Here is a 17,847-nt window from a genome sequence, read left to right on the forward strand (position 1 = left end):
AAAAAAAAAAAAAAAAAAAAAAAAAAAATCCCTGGATATCGTCCATGAGGCCGTAGACCCCACTTGTTCTCACTCCTGATCCCCATTTTTCCTGTAAGCCAGATGCTTGTGAACAGGTCAGGGGTCTCCTCCAAAGATGGTAGCAAAATCCATGCTTCTCGTGGCTTAGCCTAGAATTGCTCTGCTGTGGCTGCAGACCATGGGAGTCACTGGGTGACAGTGGGATTTAACACACCCCCAGTAGGCCCCAAAACCCCAGGAACAGAGCCAGGCACTGAGCCTTGCAGGGAAGACACAGGACTCAAGGGTTCTGGGATACTTCTCAGAGGTCCTGGCTGCTGCTGGGGAGGTTGCGGTGGAGGTGGAGGAGGAGGCGGCTGCTGCTGCTGCTGCTGTTGCTGCTGCTGCTGCATTTTCTTCTTGTTGATTTTTCTTTCCTTGGCTCTGCGGTTCTGAAACCAGATTTTAACCTAGAAATAGAACGGTGGGACAAAACAGGAGATGGTGAAGATGTGAAAAGCAGAAGTGTTTCCAGCATTGTCACCAATATCTTCTTTTGCAGTGAAAGGACCAGGAAATTGGTTAGACGCTTTCCTTGGATACTCAGAAACAGCCTAGGGCAGAAGCTGTTCACATACCCAGCTCAGCCTCCTGAGCTTATTGGGAAAGTATAGTCTCAGAGACAAAGAAAATAGCTTATTGGGAAATTATAGTCTCAGAGACAAAGAAAATAGGCCAGCCTCCAATTCTTCCTGCCCAGGCAGGGAGAGGCCAGAGCTGAGAGAACTTCACTTCGCAACCTTTGGCCCCTCACAGCTAAACTGAAATGTAATATTTTTCACCTTGAAGTTGAAAATGAAATTTAATGTGCAGCTTCCTGGCCAGGGCCTCACACATGCTGTACAAGACCCAGCTACGTCTCCAATACTCTTCAAATTTTACTTTGAGGGTCTGGCTAACTTGCCCTGGTGATCAATCCACCTGCCTCAGTTTACAGAGGTGCTAGGATTAGAGTTCTGTTCCCTAGTGCCTGGCCACACTTCCTGTTTTTCTGAGCGGAGGCTACACCTTCTGTTTTAAGTTTTCCTAATCCTGGGAACTCAGTGAATAAGGGTAAGTGTCTATGGACCCAAATGGAATTCTTTCAGTACTGAGGATTGAACTCAACCTTGGGCTGGCCTGGCAGGCACTTACGCCGCTGAACTATGTCCCCAACCCTCCAAATAGAATTCTGCACCAAAGTAACACCTGAATTTTTCTTGTACCTTCTAGGCCCCTCAATATACAAAAAACTTTCAATGACAGGAAGATAACACTAAGTAGAATAAAACCTTCATAAAAGGTCTTCAAAAGGTAAATGTTCTGGTTGCCCTGTATCTGCCCACTCTCCCCTCCTGATCAGGGCCTTGGGAGAAGACAGTTCCCACCTGCCTCTCTGAGAGCCCCAGCGTGGCAGCCAACTCGGCCTTCCTCCGGATGGTGATGTAGCGACTGTAGTGAAACTCCTTCTCCAGCTCCAGCCGCTGGTGGTCAGTGTACACGACTCGGTATTTGTCTTTCGTCCTTGTTTTCACTGTGGAGGAAGGAAAAGTTAGGGCTGAGAGCCACAAGGCAACCCATCAGTCATAGGTAATGACAAACCTCCCTAACCCAGGATCCATTTCTCTTCCTCCAGCACCCCGGGGGGCCAGAGTTTGGCTGGCTCCTGCCAGGTCTGACAGGCCTACCCCCAATTCTGGGAGAGTGGGAGAGTGGGAAGTAGTGGTGGCAGCTACAATAACCTTGGGGTTAAGTTGTTTGTAAAAATTAAAGCTAAAATCTCATACACAGAAGACATCAGAATCCAGGCTGCCCTTTTGGAAACCCAATCATAGCACTGTACTGGAATATATTTAGCATCACATGGAAGGGGGCAGGTGGAACGGCAGGTATCAGGCCAGCCAGTATAGCAGTTCACCGTCAAAACAGCTGGGGCTGTGCGCTGTGCTGAGCATTACCAAGCGACCAGAATCAGCCCAGATGCTTTGGGCTCGGTGTGAAGAAGCCTGAGCTTGCTCCTGGATAACTTCTGCTGGCAGGGGAAAATCTCTCCTGTTGGGGCACTTCGTTCCTGGCCAACCAGGTCGGCCTGGGGAACTTTTTCTTTTTAATCCCCCACTTATTCCCAGTGCAAACCCTGCCAGAGCTTTCCTGACCAGTAATCTATAATCGCTGGATTAAGTCAACACATTAAATCCTGGATTGATTGTTTTACTGAAGGGGCTTGACAAAGAGTGTCGCTGCTGTTGGAGCAAGCTGGAGCCTGGTCACAGCCTGGTCAGATCTTGGTAGAGAGCCCCTCCTCCAGGAGCTTTCTCTTGGACTCGGGCCCAGGTCAGGGTGGTCTCCTGGCTGACCAGGTTCAATCTCCTGGTGCCCACTCCTTCAGGAAGATCTAAAGGGTCTGGGAGTTGCTTGGAGGTGTTTAATGCCTGGCGGGCTGACTTTGTTCAGGTAAAACCCTTTGCAAACCATAACAAAAGCGCCCTGGGAAGACACTGGCAGGATCAGAGGGAGGTCCCCCAGCCACTGAAAGGGGAACACAGCCGCAAACAATGCAGGACAAGGCGATCTTATCAAAGAAAAGCCCATTCAATGCCTTAATAACAACCGCATTTTGTTTGAATTACCACTACTGAGCAAATGGCGGCCGGGCTTTCATCCCCCTCCCGCCAGGCGTGTTAACATAAACACCGCCCGGCAGGCGCATTTGAATGGAGCTGTGGCCCGACCTGCGCCGGCCCGGAAAGTAAAGGGATCGAAGGGGCCCTTGAGAGCTTTCCCGAGGGGAGCGCGTCCGAGCTCGGGCTGCTTGGATTCCAGTTTTGTGCGCGGTGTGCAGAGAGGAGGACGCAATCAGACCGGGTCCCACGATAGGGTACCACTCTTTGGGCCTCAAGCGGAACAAGTCCTAGGCCTGGCAGTGGGCACTGGGCAGTTCTCCCAGCCAGCATCCCAGGAGCTAGACTCGCTTGGGGTGCCTCACAGTGGCCTTTGCTCGGGTTCTGCCCTTTCAATGTCCCCAACAGGCCCCGGAACTCGGTGACCAGGACCAGTTGCACTCTGCGTTCTGCACCCCAAGGGCCTTGTAGGCGCCCCGCACCCCCTGGGAATCAAGGAGCCGGGCTGAAAGAAGGGAGGGATGAGAGGGACTTGTCAGAATTCATTATTGACTGCGAAAGTCACCACCCTCTTTCCGGGCCCTAAAGGAGACAATGGCAGGGCTGGGAAGGTGTATATCAAAGCCCGCGGGCCTGGTACCCCCACCCCTCCACCCCCTGACAGATGACGCTCCGCAGAGGAGCCGGCTCCCGGCCGGGCCGCGGCCTCCCTACATTAACATCACAAGGGCGCCCGGCGCCTACTGCGGCCTTGCCACCTTGTCGCGGGACATCACAGCGGCCTCTCATCTGCTGACCCCGCGGCCTGGGGTACACACACACACACACACACACACACACACACACACACACACCATCACTACCACCACAGTCCTAAGCCGGCAACCACTCTGCCCGACCGGAAAAGTCTTCCTTTAGGCGTTGATCCCAGCCAACTACGCTGTAGGTCCAATCCCTTGAACTGTCCCAGGCAAGCTCAGTGGGGTGGTTTGTGGGAGCTCAGGTCTGGGGCGCTGCCTGTTAGGACCAGGGTTCCTGTCTGCGGGGAAAGCCCACACGCGGGGAAAGATCACCGATGGTGATTTGTGGGCTTCTTCCCCGGCTCATTTCCCGCCTGTACGAACCCAGAATGTGCGCAACGTGGCAGAAGCCAGTGTCCAGAGACAGCCCCTATCGGACGCGCTGATTTATACGACAGTAATTGGCTATAAACCTCTGCAAAGGGGCCATAACGTGCAAGCGGCCCAACTGGATCAGCTAAGCAAGGGCAGTGGAAGCACCGAGGGCCGGGGAAAGACTTATCGAACATAACCTAGACGCCAGCAGGACTCCCACCGTACCTATTTTCACTTTCTTTCCACCTAACTAAATACACAGCAGAAGGGGTCCTAGAGCCAGAGTCCCATAGCCCGGCAAAGTTAGGGTCTTTGCAAGAACATTCCCAGTCTAGAACACAAGCGCACTCACTCTTCACAGGAAAGTTTCGGAAGCTACCCGTCTGGTGCCGAGGCTGAACCCGCACCAGGTTCCTCCCCTTCTCCTAGCGCCTTTTTTGGCCACGGCCTTCCAGCTTTCACCCGGAATAGCCCCTTAGCAGATCAAAGATACAGGGACCCGGGCGTGCCCCCTTCCCCTGAGCGCCTGTGGTCAGCACCTTCGCTGCCACAGCAGCGTCCTCAATCCGTTCCCTGTAGGTCCAAGCCCCTGAACTGTCCCGAACACCAATCCTGGCCCCAAGGGGAGGCTTGCCGCCCCCCGACTCCCCCGGGCACCTCTCCTTTGCGGTGCCTCGGAAGACAGCTCAGGTAGAAATGATGCCGACGCCGCCCAGGGGAGTCCGAGCCTCCCTCTCTTCTGCGGTGAGGAGCTGCTCAAGGGGCTCAGGCCGCAGCAGTAGAGAGGACACGACAGAGCTCCCGGACCGACAGAGACGCAAGCCATTCCGAGAGCTTCCCGCAGGCGGCTCAAGGCTGTGAGAACTGGTGGGAGAAGGAAGCCTTTTCTCTACCCTACTCTGCGCCTGTGCTCCCAAACATTCACTCCTAGGAGCAGCAGCCAAGGGAAGACCGGGGAAACCCAGAGAAGCCAGAGCCCCGGAGCTCGGCTCATCGCCACGCCCTCTCGGCTCTGAGCTCCAGGCAGCTGCGGTGCCGGGTGAGCCCAGGACGCGCGGCCAGCGCCTTCCCCAGCCTTCCCGCGGGGCGCGGGCGCCGGCGCGGTTTACCTTGGCTTCCCAGGGACGGCTGCGCGGGCTTCCGCATCCACTCGCACAGGTTCCGCCTCTGGCCGCTGGGGGACAGCTGTTCGGCGGCAGCCGTGGCGGCGGGCCCAGGAGGGCCAGGGTTGAGCGTCTGCAGCAGCCCCGAGGCGCAGGACGGTGCGGCAGCCGGGTGGTGTGGGTGGTGGTGCGGATGGTGGTGCGGATGGTGGTGCGGGTGGTACTCGGCGGGGCTACTGTAGCCCATAGCAGCGGCCGGGGAGCCCCCGTTGAGGCCGTGGGCCACTGCATTAGCCGCGGCTGCGCCCCCAGGCGCATAGCCATTCCAGTCCTCTCGGAGCGGGGCGCCGTACGCGGAGGGCCAGGACGGGCCCGGGGACTGAGCGCTGTCCAAGTTCGCGGCCGCTGCCGCTGCGGCTGCCACGTGGTACCCGCCGTAGTCCGGGTACTGCGGGGGGCTGACGAAGTTCTGCGGCGCCAGGTTGAGGCTGCCAGAGTGGCGCACGGAGCTGGGATACATGCTCACGTCCTTGTCCAAGAGATAGCTCACGTACATGGTGGCGAGGGACCGAGAGCAGACCTCACCATGCTGCCTAGGGACGGACGCTGGAGGCTGGCTGGGGAGTGGACGTGACGGGAAGGGATGCGAGTGTGCAAGGATCGGCGGGTAGCTGCGCCCTGGCGCGCGGTGCTCCGCGGCTCCGCTGGCTCCTCTCGGCGCTTCTGCCTCCTAGGCGGTGCCTCCCACTGGCCAGCCTCCTCCCTCCCTCTTTTTCTTCCTTCTTTCCTCCCACCTCCTTCCCACTAGGCTAAAGAGGCGGGGAAGACCCGCCACAGGCTGGCGTGCGGATACCCGGCCGGCGGCCTTAGGTGATTAACGAGTGTTTACAAGACTCTATTAGTAATGACACAGACACCAATGGCTGGAGACGTCGAGGCGCTGCGCACACTCAGCGCTTGGCCCCCCCAAAACACGATTTGCATTTTAAAAGATAAGGTGGGGGGGGGACCTTGGGTTAGGGCAGCGACCTGATCACAGCTAAATATTCAAGCCTTTATTGTTAGGAGCTTCCTCCTTCCAACCTGCTGCACTTTAACCTCCAATCACAGGTTCAAAGAATGAAATAAAGAAACTTGCAAGAGCCTGGGGAGAGAAAGAGCTATCTTGGTGGGAATCTGGGGTTAGAGACTGGAGCTGTCTTTATGCCTTCACTGGAAAGGGGGTGGTAAGGAAACTCTGGTCCCCAAAGAGAAAGGAAAAAGAAAGCTGTTGCTTTGATGGGAACATTTCTGACCAACGACAGAGGTGAGGAGCAGAGCGCTAAGAGAAGGGCTGTATCTCTCCATGTTCCTGGTCTGGAGGACTGCCACCCCTAACAACTGTCACCACTGTCACCGCTGATTTATTTTCTTGCCCAAGGAAATCACTCGCCTTCTGCAGAAGATAAATTGACCCTGGCTTCCAGATGCATCTACAAATTCATCTTACATTTGGGATTTGAGTTAAATTAAAGCAATTCATTTTTTAAATGTTCAGCCAAGAACCAAACATCTTAACTAAACACTGGCCGGCCTATGGCAGAGTCTGGCTAGTGATCCCCTGAGTGGAGGGGATGGCCACGGTGCCAGCAACTTTGCATCTCTTGAGCAAAGTGCTGGCTGCTCTGAGTGTTCACATTGGGAAAATTCAGCACATTACACTAGCAGGGTTATTCTACTCAAATGGGCAGTCATATCAAGAAAAAGGAGACTAGAAGTTTTGCTAATGCCTAGGTAATTATGTCTTATGTAGAACCTCTGTTTTAAAAATGCTACCCTCTTTGCAAAGTAAAACACACTCCAACAAAATTTCCTTTCCATCTTCAAGGAATGTGAAGAAAACACATGACCATTATTAGTTATTGCCGGTGAACAGCTTTAAACAGGCAAAGGCTAAGAAAGGATCTCTTAGGTTTTGGAGCTATGTGGTCAAGGGACTTAGGGGCCACTGGGTCTGGAGCTGTGCAGCCAGGATTAGGAACTACCCAGACAGAAGTCCAGAGGCAGCTAGATGTGGCTTGGGGGGGGGAATTATCTCCTTTTCGCCAACCCTGGGGTGCGGCCAGTAGACACCATTTGACTCCTTTCGGAGAACCAGTCAGTGCTGCCAGACTCCTGTGAGCTGGGCATCCTGACTATAGAACAGGAGCCTGGGAGATGGCTCAGTAGAATAAGTGCTTGCCTGCCAAGCACAAGGGCCTGAGTTCAATCCCCGGTTCTGCAAAAAATTAAAATAAAACTGACTCCAGGACACCCATCAGGCTTGGAACCTGAGGAGAAGTGAATGTGTCCCTTCTCCTTGTCAAGCATTCCTCATGGCATTTGTCACCGTTCTCTTCATCTTCTCATCTCTGGAGTACTTTTCAGTGTCCTTTATCTCCTTTGATCCAAAAATCTCCTATGATCGGGAATTAAGCTGGTATTGGTACCTCTTAATTTTGTAGGTGACAGCAACTAACCTGTATAGCGTAAACAGATGAAAGCACTCCAAGTATGGTAGCAAAGAGCCGTGGAAAAGGGTTAAAACTGGAGGTGTCAGTGGCTGCACACCCAAAAGACTTGAGACCCCAGCTGGTCTTCCTAAATATACCTCCAGGGACTTGGCAGGGACAGCTGAGTGCCAGCTCATTTCCCAAGAAGCAAAACTGTAAGTAAACTGCAAAGCCCATTACTTAGCACCGATCATTGAGGGAAGGGCCGAATGGGCAGGAATTGTGGGAGGGTAAGTGGTAGGCACTACAGACTTTTGATCTAGCAAGTCTCCCTCCTCTTCCTGGAGACACGATCCCCTTTTCAGTCCCTCACAACCCCCTCCCAAACTGGCGCTCTGACAGCCCATCTAAGGCTCAAGCCTGTATCTTCAGAATGCTGGCATTCTTTGGAACAATCACTTTATTAGGGACAACCATTCCCTCAGCCCTGTGGTGGCCACTTCCTGAGATTTTATGGTCCCACTGTCAGCCCTGGATAATTGTCCCCATTTTCCAGCTGTGTTTCTATGCTGGCTCTGGAGAAGAGACTCTAGTCTGAGCACCCAACTGCTTTGGTCAAATGGGGGCCCAGAACTGGCTGAGCCACGAGGAAGCCTGAGATTCACTTGGGGTGCCTGAACTCAAGAAAGGGACCAACTGTGAAATCCAGTTGGTTTCCTTCACTGCAGAGATGGGCTTCAATGGCAGGAGCAGAACCCAGCAGTAGTCCTGGGGTCGGGGCTAATTGTTGAGGGGAAAGGAGCCAGGATATTACATTCTTGGACAAACTCTTCAGAATGAGTGTCCTTCTCAGTGTACTGGGTCCTTTTCAGCCAAGAGGGGTCCCACAAATGAACAGAGTTGTGGGAACAATTCAGATTTTTGTTGACAGTAGCAAAAGAGTCTGAGAGTCTTTTTACCCAGACATCCCTAACCGGTAGGCAGTTCTGCAGTCCCGTGGCCCTTGCCTGTCTTCTGGAGGCCTGTTCTCTGTTGAGGCAGTTTCTCCAGCCTCTGGGTGCTAGTCTGTGGCCATTGCAGGACACAGAGCCTCCTGTATCATGCCACACACGGTTTTCATAGTCCTGAGCCAAAAGTGCTTGTCAGCTTCTTAGACACTTTGACCTAACCCAGGAAGCACCTGGTTTGGGCACCTCTAACCCTTCCTGCCAAAAGCTCCTTTCCATCCTGTACTCCTCAACTGCCAAAGTAGGGACCAGGAGAGCCTGCAGCAAATTGCTCTAGGGGAGGCAAACTTGTTTGGGAAGCTTGGAGCTGGAATTGGACTGGGGCTGAAACTGCAGCTGACTTTTCAGGGGAGGAGAAGGCAGAAAGAGAGATCCAGGTAAATAAAGGAACAGAAGAGGCCAGGGCGGACCCAACCAGGTTATCAAAGGGACTTCTCTTTGTTACTGCGCAGAGGCCATTCCACATTCTTCAGAGAGGGTCCCAGCCTGCAGGATCTCAGCTGGTGGCCCAGGCTTGGGCTCCAGAGGGGGGTGGGGAGCAGGAGACTGCCGGAAGGGGCGGACTGCTCCACTAGGCAGATGAGACACTCCTTAAATCCACAGATCATTGACTCGGCTCCCTCCCTGCTCAAAGGTCCCCAATGTTTGCAGCTGCTAGGGACACCCCAGATCTTCCTGATATTTTTGGCTCCAGAACTGAGGAGCCCGGTGATCCATGTGACCCAGATAGGGTAGACTGTCTCTACCTACCTTAGCATGAAAGTCTACTTTGTGAATCCCTTTCAGATAAAAAAAATAAAAAATAAAAAATAAGACACAGCATATCCATAACCCCTCTTCTCCCCCATGCTGGCAACCCTTATTGTACTGGACTCAATTCCCAGGACAACAGGGCAATGAAGGAAGAGTGAAAAGGGGATGGGGGAAAAAAAGGTTTCCTAGTGAAATTATTCATGTTCTCAGTCCATAATGTTGGGGGGGAAACTGCAGCCTCTACTCAATTCCAAGCTTAGGGAGTCTTTCAGCCATTGCACTCCATCAACAATCGACTCACACAAAGAAAGACTCAATAATGGATGGTCTGACCTCAGCAACCCCACCCTGGCCTGCCACAGTCTACTCCACTAATATCTCTGGGAAGGAGATCAATAAGAGCATCCTTTCTGTAGAGCCTCCCCAGAGTCCGCCACCTGTCCAGTCTCATCAGGCCACAATGGAAACCATCATGTTATCCCAAGCAGCAAGGAGGGGCCGCAGCTGCCCACAGCTGCCTGGGCTGCATTCACCAGAGCAGATGGGACCTCATCTAGATGTGTCCTCATCCAGTGAAGAACATTTTCCTCCCCAGCACACTGTGTGTGTTATCCTTTCTACCTAAGCAAAGTCCCTGAATCCATGGGAGGTCACTGTGAGCAAGAGTTTTGCCTTACAGAGCTGGATTGGAGGGGCCTGGAAAAGGATCCCACTGATTCCCTCTGCCCAAGAGGGAGTACCATCGAGCTTCCTGACCCAGGCCAGACCAGGCAGAGATTTTTCTGCTCACCTATCTGAAATATACTCTCAGCCAGGGAAATTAAATAAATAAATAAATAAATAAATAAATAAAATAGAGACTTGGGAGAAGGGGTAGTATTTGAACACAGATATCTAGTTTTATTCACTGAGTTAAAGTTATGCAAATAAATAGTAGTTGCCCATTTTCTTTGCTCTGAAATGAGGGTCTATGTACTCATTGTGTAATTCTGAGCACAGAAAGTGATTTAAATTCTGTGGGGAATCAGAGACAGGGAGAGATCGACTTAGAGAGAGAGACAGAAAAGACTTAAGAGTAGAGAGGACTGACAACACTGGTACCCTCATGGGAGCTGGGGCTTCTACCACCAGAGAAGCTCACTAATGTTAGACGCTGCAGACTCCCTGGGCTGGTCAAATGCTACCCACGTGGCTTGGCATGGAGACCCTCAATTAACATTTGTTCACTCATCATTGTCTCATGACCACAATGACCTTTGTGTGTCGTATGAAAATATGTTCCCAGGAAGCCCTATGGGATAACTAAGCTGTGCGTGGCCGGCCAGGGAAGCAGTTCAGAAAAATGTTTCACTCTCCTAATTCACTGTGTCCACTTGACAAGCTGCTTTCCCTACAAGGGAATCAGGGGTCTACATACTTTAAACAGGAGACTCTGAGGCCCAGAAAGGTTAGACGATTTTCCTTAAGCTGCACAGTGAGCTGTTCAGGTCTCTATATGAGCATTCATTGCAGCCTGCAGTAGTCCATACAGATGTTAATCATTACTATACCTGTTGGTGCCACCTGGAAACACATCCCAACACAGAACCAACAAGCATGATTCAAGGAATTATAACTCCCCACCCCTACACCAAAGAGTACCAGAACAACCAGAACAAGGTTCTGCAATTGTTACAATACTGACCGCTTTCCCAGTACTCTTTATTTCTCTTTCACAGGCATGCGCTAACTGCAGTTTATTATTTTATTGAGTGGTAAATTTTCCATAAGTTCCACCCTAGATTTTTCTCCAAGTGACAGAGAAGATCTCCACCTATTTTTGCCTTAACACTTTTTGCAAAGAACTCTTCTCCATTTTTGAATCAGAACCGGTATTCTCAGGCTGATCTCAGGAAATGGGTCTGGTTATAAGGAGTAAAAGTTGCAGGTAAAATTGTTTTACCGGCCCTCAGTGCTGCCCTTTTTCCTGTTTTTGCTTCCCACATAGTGTCTGTGGATCCCTTTGGGGCACACGGACCAAAAAGTCTACCTTTCTGGATAGTTTCTTTAAAAGGCTCCATTTAATTTCCCAGTTCCATAGGTGAGCGAATTTGGCTCCAGGATGCCTGCCCTGAACTATGCTCCACTGGGCTATGTGCACTTTCGCTGGATTGGCTCGAATATTTCAAAATGACTTGAAAATCGGTGACACCATCCCTCACCTCCTTAAAGTGTATATGCATGGCCAGATGACGGTTTATGGAAATCAAACTCAGTTTTTTGCCTTCCAAGTCAGTAGCATTGCCACTGCAGTTTTCACTTTACATTAATTTTTTCAACGAATTAATCAATAAAATACTAATTATTCTCCTGGAAGCAGCACTGGTCCCTTCCGTGGCCTCTGAGTTTTGCTAGGCGCGCTGGAGAACTAGTCTGCTGTCTCCGTGCCTGCGGTCCGGGTTTGTGTCCCGCATCCAGCGCAGCAGAGGGCAGAAGCAGGAAAGTGTGTGCTCCAGGTGAAGGGCCACAGAAGCCTAGTGTGTCACTGGGGCAAATGTGGCCCAAGACATGGCTCTGCCATACCTGGGCAGCCACACGTAGCCTGTGCGTTGAGAGAAACGGCAGCGACCTCCACGCTTTCTGCCTTAAGTGGACAGTAGGAACCCGTCCATGGCTTTGCCGCAGCAATCATTCAGGTGACCATGTCCCAGGTCCAGCCTCCCACATGCAGCTTCTGGTGGTCCGGCGACTTCGGAATAGGTGTCCTCCACCCCACTCTCCAGCCTGTCACCCCCAACGCCTGCAAGAGCCAGCGACTGTCCCCTCTGAACTCTTCCCCCACCCTGGAATAAACAATTTCCCCGACACACTTTGAACCACCGAAATGTACTTTCGTAACTGGAGACACCCTGGACGTGCGGGAGAGGCCCTGATCGCATCTAAACTCCAGCTACAAGTAGCGTGGGGAATCCTGCCCTAGTAAATTCCTTGCATCTTACGTTGAACACATTTATCTTACCTAAAGAGCCAGGACCCTGCATTTTAGGGCCCATTAATCAATTCGTTGGAGTCAACCCATGTCTGGACAGAGTGCTTTCAATACTAGTGGGTTATTTGGCCTAGGTTCCCCTGTGGTATGAGTCCAAGACCAAAAAATAATCTCTTTATCAAGAAGGAGGTAGGGCCGGGAAGATGGCTCAGTACAATAAGCACTTGCCTGGCAAGTGCAAGGAACTGAGTTCAATCCCCAGTACCGCAAAAAAAAAAAAAAAAACAGAAGCAGGTGCTCCTGTGTGTCAGGAAATCCCCCTGATTGGTGGGCGTCTAGCCGCAGGCCTAGGGCTCAACACCACTGCCTGGGGCCCACATTACTGGAACTAAGTCCAGGAGTTCCTGTTTGCCCTCCCCCAGTGCACCTGGTACTCCTCCACCCAGAGGCGCCTAAGGCCTTGGGCGCTGGTGGCAGCCTCCCTATCACTAGTACCAACAGCTGGCACTCTTACTTCCAGCAGGAAGCACCTATGAGATGGGCAAAGAAGACAGAGGTTCCTTCACTAAAATTCCTATTGCTCCAAGAGGGATTGATTACTGTGACCCATCAGCCTCAGAACCAAGAGTATCACTGGCAACTCTTTTTCTTTCTTTCTTTCTTTTTTTGGTGGAACCGGGAATCGAACTCAGGCCTTTATGCCTGCCAGGCAAGCGTTTATTCTACTGAGCCATCTCCCAGGCCCCCACCAGCAGCTATTTAAGAAAAGAGGAGTTTTGGGTTTGGCTTGGTGTGGCTTTTGCTTTTCTGTTTGTTTTTGTTTGTTGTTGTTTTGCTGCAATAGGTAGCCAGGAATAAGACTGAACACTAATGGAAATCCTTGTTTCTGAAAGGGTCAACTCTACCTTCATTCCCAGCTTTAGGAAAGACATGGATGGTTCATTTCTCCTTCACCAGGAAAAGTCTAAGTAACAGTATGTCCTGGGGTTTGTTTTGCTTTTGCACAGAATAGGAATAGGAATCGGGATAGGGATAGGGATAGGGATAGGGATAGGGATAGGGATAGGGTTAAGAACGCTCTTCCTGAATGGTGCTTCGCTCTTTTCCCAGTGGTCATTCTCATCGCTGATGCAGGGAGCTACTCCATGGACTCTCCTCTGGACCCCAGGATGGCGAGCTCCCAAAGCCGGCCTGCTGTCTGGGCAAGGATTTCTGCAGGCACAGATTGCCCTCCATTTCATCAGCACAACAGGGGTACTCCCTTCATCTCCCGGTCCACAACCTCTAGTTCTGCCCAATGAGTATTATTCTTTTTAAAATAATTTTTGGAGACAATCCCTGCCACTCCTAGGGCCAACCTCTGCGAGGCAAGGAGCCCACCTCTCCTGGCCCGTGCAGCTTGGAGACACCACTCCTCCCCAAACTGCAGCTACTCCGCCCGTCACCACGGGGTGCCTTCCTTAGTGGACCCTTGGCGAAGCTTGCCCTGGCCCCCCGCTCTCCTCTTCTCGGCCTCTCCCAAGCGCGCCCGACCTAGGCCAGCTCTTTGCTTTGCTAGCTCCAGCTTCCGCAGACGCCGAGAAAGTCGCTTCCGCTGGCACATAAAAGTCAGGTGTTGCAAATGAGAGGGAGAAGAAAAACAAACAAGCCAGCAGACGAACTGCAGTGGGACTAAAGATCCCACTTCCATCCCTGCTTTGCTGCTTTGGGGCTAGAGGTTAACGGGCGATGGGGGTGGGGGTTTAAGATTTGGACGCATGCTTTGGAATCCACGGGACGGGTAGTGTCCGCAAGCGACAAAGCGAGAATCAAAGCAATGAGCTGGATAAATCGCGACAAAGCACTTAACTATGTATTTTGACAGATCGTGCGCGGGTGGGTAGATGAACAAAGGGGCTCGTTGCTGGTACGATTGTTCATTTCTCGCCTTCCTTTGTGCGTGTGCACGGACGATGATCCAAGCCCAAGTCAGACTCCCGCACGGGATCCGCAGCCCGGATCACTGCCCTCTCGCATCCCGCCGGGCGTCGGGGCTCCCAGGCCGCGGTCGGGCTAGAGCCGGGCGGGGTCGGCGTTGAGGAGGTCGGCTAGGCGCAGATGGCAGATCTTCTTCACCTCGCCCAGGGCGGTGCGCAGCTCCTGCGCGGGCGTGCAGCGCAACCGGCGCGCCAGCTCTCGGGGCACCGCCGCCGGGTCACTGAGGCGCACGGCTAGCACGAACGGAAAGCCGAAGCGCGCGCGGTACTCGGCGTTGAGCTCGGCCAGCTTGTGCCGCTCTTCTGCGCCCAGGCTCGTCAGGCCCGCGCCGCTCTGCTCCCGCTGAGATTCGGAGGTGAGCCCGCCCTGCTGCCCCTCACGGCCGGCCAGGTCCGGGTGGCAGCGCAGGATGCCCTCTTGGCCTGCAGAGAAGCACAGACACAAGTCGGGAACGCATGGTCGCCGCGCCGCGCAGGGCCCTCTGCGGGGTCGCAGCAGCGCACCCAGCCCGGCCCCCGCTCCGCCCCGCCCAGAAGGAGGTTGCTGGAGGGGAGCCCTCTCGGGTGCCAGGCGTTGTCCCGGCCGCGGAGGGCCGTCCTGCGCCTTTCTAACAAGTCCCAGATCTTGTGCCCCTCTGTCCCCAGCTATTTTGTCCCTATCGGGGCGGGACAAGGAGTGACAGCTTTGTCCTTTGAGACCTGGAGCCTAGAAGAACGGAGGGGACAGAGGGAGGCCGCAGAGGCTCGGAATTTACGACTTGCACGGCGGTGAGCAAGGACGCGATAAGGAGCCTGAACTTTTCCTATCTTTTCAAAGTCCTTTGCTCTCAGGGGGGCTTTGATGTTGAAAGGGGCCGGACGCAAGGGCCTGAAGACTTCCTGCAAAAGCCCCAGAATGGGTTTCGTTCTGCTCCAAAAGCGAAGGGGCAGAGGTGGGGCGGGTCCTTGGGGATAACATCCATGGGGTTTGACAAATAAATGCCCAAGATTTTGTGACCCTAAGTGTGAGTTCTGGTTTTCTGGAAACTAACATCCGAAGAACTTCACAGATTGACTGCAAAGAAACCCATTTCCAACCGGAATTCCACAGCTCTTTGAATGCCTCTGGCCGTCCTCTTTTTCGGAAAATCGCACTCAACACCACCCACCCCACCAGGAATGTATTTCCCTCTCCAACTATACATCCCAAAGAGCTAGCAGAAAATAGGTTTTCTTGGAAGAATGCTTCTCATAAAAACCCGCCTAGGGCTAGAATTGGGAAACTCTGATGTGACGCCTGGGATTCTAATTCGTAATCTTAGGGTGGGGTGGCAGCTGAGCCCTAGTCAGATATGCTTAGCTCTGGAAAGGGAGAATTCAAGCAAAATATGCTGAGCAAAGAGTGCCTATCAATAAAAAGGGGGTGATGGTTCCTCACTTGCTAAGTAGTTATGAGGATTAGAGAAAGTCCTTGTGCCTACTACCTACTAAATATAAACAGTCATTATTGTTAGTTGTAGTAAACCCAGTTAAACTGAACTGAGGTACCACAGGAAGTACCTGGCTCTATCTGTCTCAATAAAAGTTGCCCCCTCCTTTAGCCCTCCTTTAGCCCTGCGAAGAGGTCTGAGGCTCATGGAAATGGGGAGCATTAAAAGCATCATTTGAGCCAATTGTTTTGATGTATGTCTGTAATCCCAGTTCCTTGAAGGCAGGAAGATCACAAGGTCCAGGCTAGTCTGGGCAATTTATCAAGGACATGTCTCAAAAAATAAAATAAGGGCTGGGAAGATCGCTTGGTGGCATAAGCGCCTGCCTGGCAAGTGCAAGGACCCCACCTAGTGCCACATGCCATTCGGCCCCCTGGAACCTCTGCATGGTGGTACATGCCTGTAATCCCAGGCCTAGGGAGGCTGAGACGGGAGGATCACTATGGGTCTGAACTGCAAAGCAAGACCCTGTATCAAAAATAAATAAATAAATAAATAAATAAAAAGGCTGGGGTTGTAGCTCAGTGAAAGAACACCTCTGGGTTTAAAGTCAAAAGAACAAAACCAAACCGTTTATTACATTGTATCTCAATAAAGCTGAAAAGTTTAAATCCTTTAATTACATAACGTATAACTTCTTCCTCAAACTTTGTATTTTCTGCCTAATTAAAGATGGTTTGTATTGTGTCTTCAACTCAGGAAAATGCATTTTGGGAGGTGGAAAGAACAGGGTGAGGCAAGGTCTCCATAAGAGTTTTCATCCGGCACAGCTGAAGCAGGGTTAGGACCAGTCTAAGGTCCCACGGATGATTGCACCTGGACCCTCAACTCCAAACCCCAGTGGCTTTGGAGGCTTGGCTACTCCAGCAAGGTTAGGGGGTTTTCAAAATACAGTGCCCTCTACTGATTCCACCTCTCAAGCATAACTGCCTTAGAATGCTCACCATGGCTGCCCTACCATTGGCCACAGAGCGCAGGAGAATCCTCTGTCACTCACTGCATGCAGCCCTGTCCAGGTGATGCAAAAATGTGAGTGCTAACCTCCCTACCTGGCAGAGCCACTCTGGCTCTAGGTCCAGAGTCAGCAGCTGCACTGATTCAGCACCCAGATCCCAGAGCACCCAACCAGGCCTGCAAGGAGCAGGGGGAAGGGTTGGGCTGTGGGGAAGGAGGCACTGCATGCTCTGGCATGTCTACTGAGATCTGCAGGACAGCTGCTTGTGTGACCTTACACATATGGAGCGTTTCAAAGCAGCCTCTCATCCTTTGCCCAGTTAGGGGCTCTAACCCTCAACTTAGGACTCTCTGGAGGACCAGCCCAAGCTTCCAAGGAGGTAGTTATTGGTGGATACACTGACACAGGCATTTGTCCTCTTCACGTCTCCATCCCTGCAGGGCCCACTGCAGCCCAGAGTAACTGGGAGCAGCTCAATAGCACCACCAGAAACACCAGACCTGCCTCCTGCCCCGCTGGCTCTGGGTCCCCCCTTCTCACTCGCCCAGGATTTATGCCCCCTATTGAAAGCATCACCTAGGGTTAATGTTTGCCTAGGAGAACTGAGCATGTGTTTTCTACTCTCCAGAGGGGAACAGAGGGTGGAAAGAGAAAGGAGGCCAAGAAAAAGGCAGAGCAAAGGGCGGGTGGCAAGGGGGAGGGGGATTGACTGAAAAAGAGGAACTGAAACTTATACACATACGCGCGCGCGCGCACACACACACACACACACACACACCCTCTTCAGCTCCAAACAACACACACACACACACACACACACACACACACACACACACAAATGTAATATGCACAGGGAGAAGTTGGCAGAGAAAGGTAGCCAACACAGAAGAGAATAATCTTCCCTTACCCAATCAAAGATCCTGTGTGCAATGGCGAACTGACAGACTCCTTGCTACTGGGGCAGGGTGGGGTCCATCTCCTCTACCCATGGGCCTTCGCCCACCCTTGCATACTCCTTCCCACTCACCTGCTGAAGGTGCATTGCCCTGATGCTCCTGGTGCCACCAGAACTCCAGTGGGAGGCTGGAGACTGTGGCCAGGTCATTGCCACCTCCCTGCCTCCAATCCTGAGGGTCTCCCACCTGTGGTGCCCAGGCACTACCCAGCTAGTCCAGTACCCCAGCGATGCTCAGGGTATCTCTGTGCTGCTTGTTCTTTAGGCTTTCATGAAATTCTGAACTTAATACCCAGGCCTCTGGGTTTGTGTCTAGTGATACAGCTGTGGGCTGTATTATTTGCTGGGACCACAGCACAGCCATCCGTGCATGTAGAGCTGTTCCCAGCAGAGCCAACCCTTGTGGAACAGGATG

General features: G+C 52.4%; 2 protein-coding genes across 3 annotated transcripts in view; both read right to left on the reverse strand.

Annotated features, from left to right (window-relative positions):
* Positions 1–122: 122 nt before the first annotated feature.
* Positions 123–5,807, reverse strand: Cdx2 (caudal type homeobox 2). 2 transcript variants are annotated; one of them, XM_004631050.1, is made up of 3 exons: positions 4,885–5,807; positions 1,428–1,573; positions 123–470 (listed from the first exon to the last, which is right to left on the reverse strand). In XM_004631050.1, the coding sequence occupies exons 1-3, from the start codon at positions 5,432–5,434 to the stop codon at positions 207–209; spliced, it is 960 nt and encodes a 319-aa protein (XP_004631107.1). In that variant the 5' UTR covers positions 5,435–5,807; the 3' UTR covers positions 123–206. The 2 variants fall into 2 exon arrangements, with proteins under 2 accessions (XP_004631107.1, XP_012370181.1); XM_012514727.1 differs by having other exon boundaries at positions 323–470; positions 1,432–1,573; positions 4,885–5,434.
* An 8,136-nt stretch (positions 5,808–13,943) lies between these two features.
* The window catches only part of Urad (ureidoimidazoline (2-oxo-4-hydroxy-4-carboxy-5-) decarboxylase), an 11,432-nt gene continuing 7,528 nt past the window's right edge, over positions 13,944–17,847 (reverse strand). Inside the window, exon 2 of the mRNA XM_004631051.2 lies at positions 13,944–14,476. Within this exon, the coding sequence (XP_004631108.1) occupies positions 14,130–14,476 (347 nt within the window). The 3' untranslated portion in view covers positions 13,944–14,129. The remainder of the gene's footprint in view (positions 14,477–17,847) is intronic.

Source organism: Octodon degus, unplaced genomic scaffold (genome assembly GCF_000260255.1).
Source record: "Octodon degus isolate 3935 unplaced genomic scaffold, OctDeg1.0 scaffold00038, whole genome shotgun sequence".
Lineage (NCBI taxonomy): Eukaryota > Metazoa > Chordata > Mammalia > Rodentia > Octodontidae > Octodon > Octodon degus.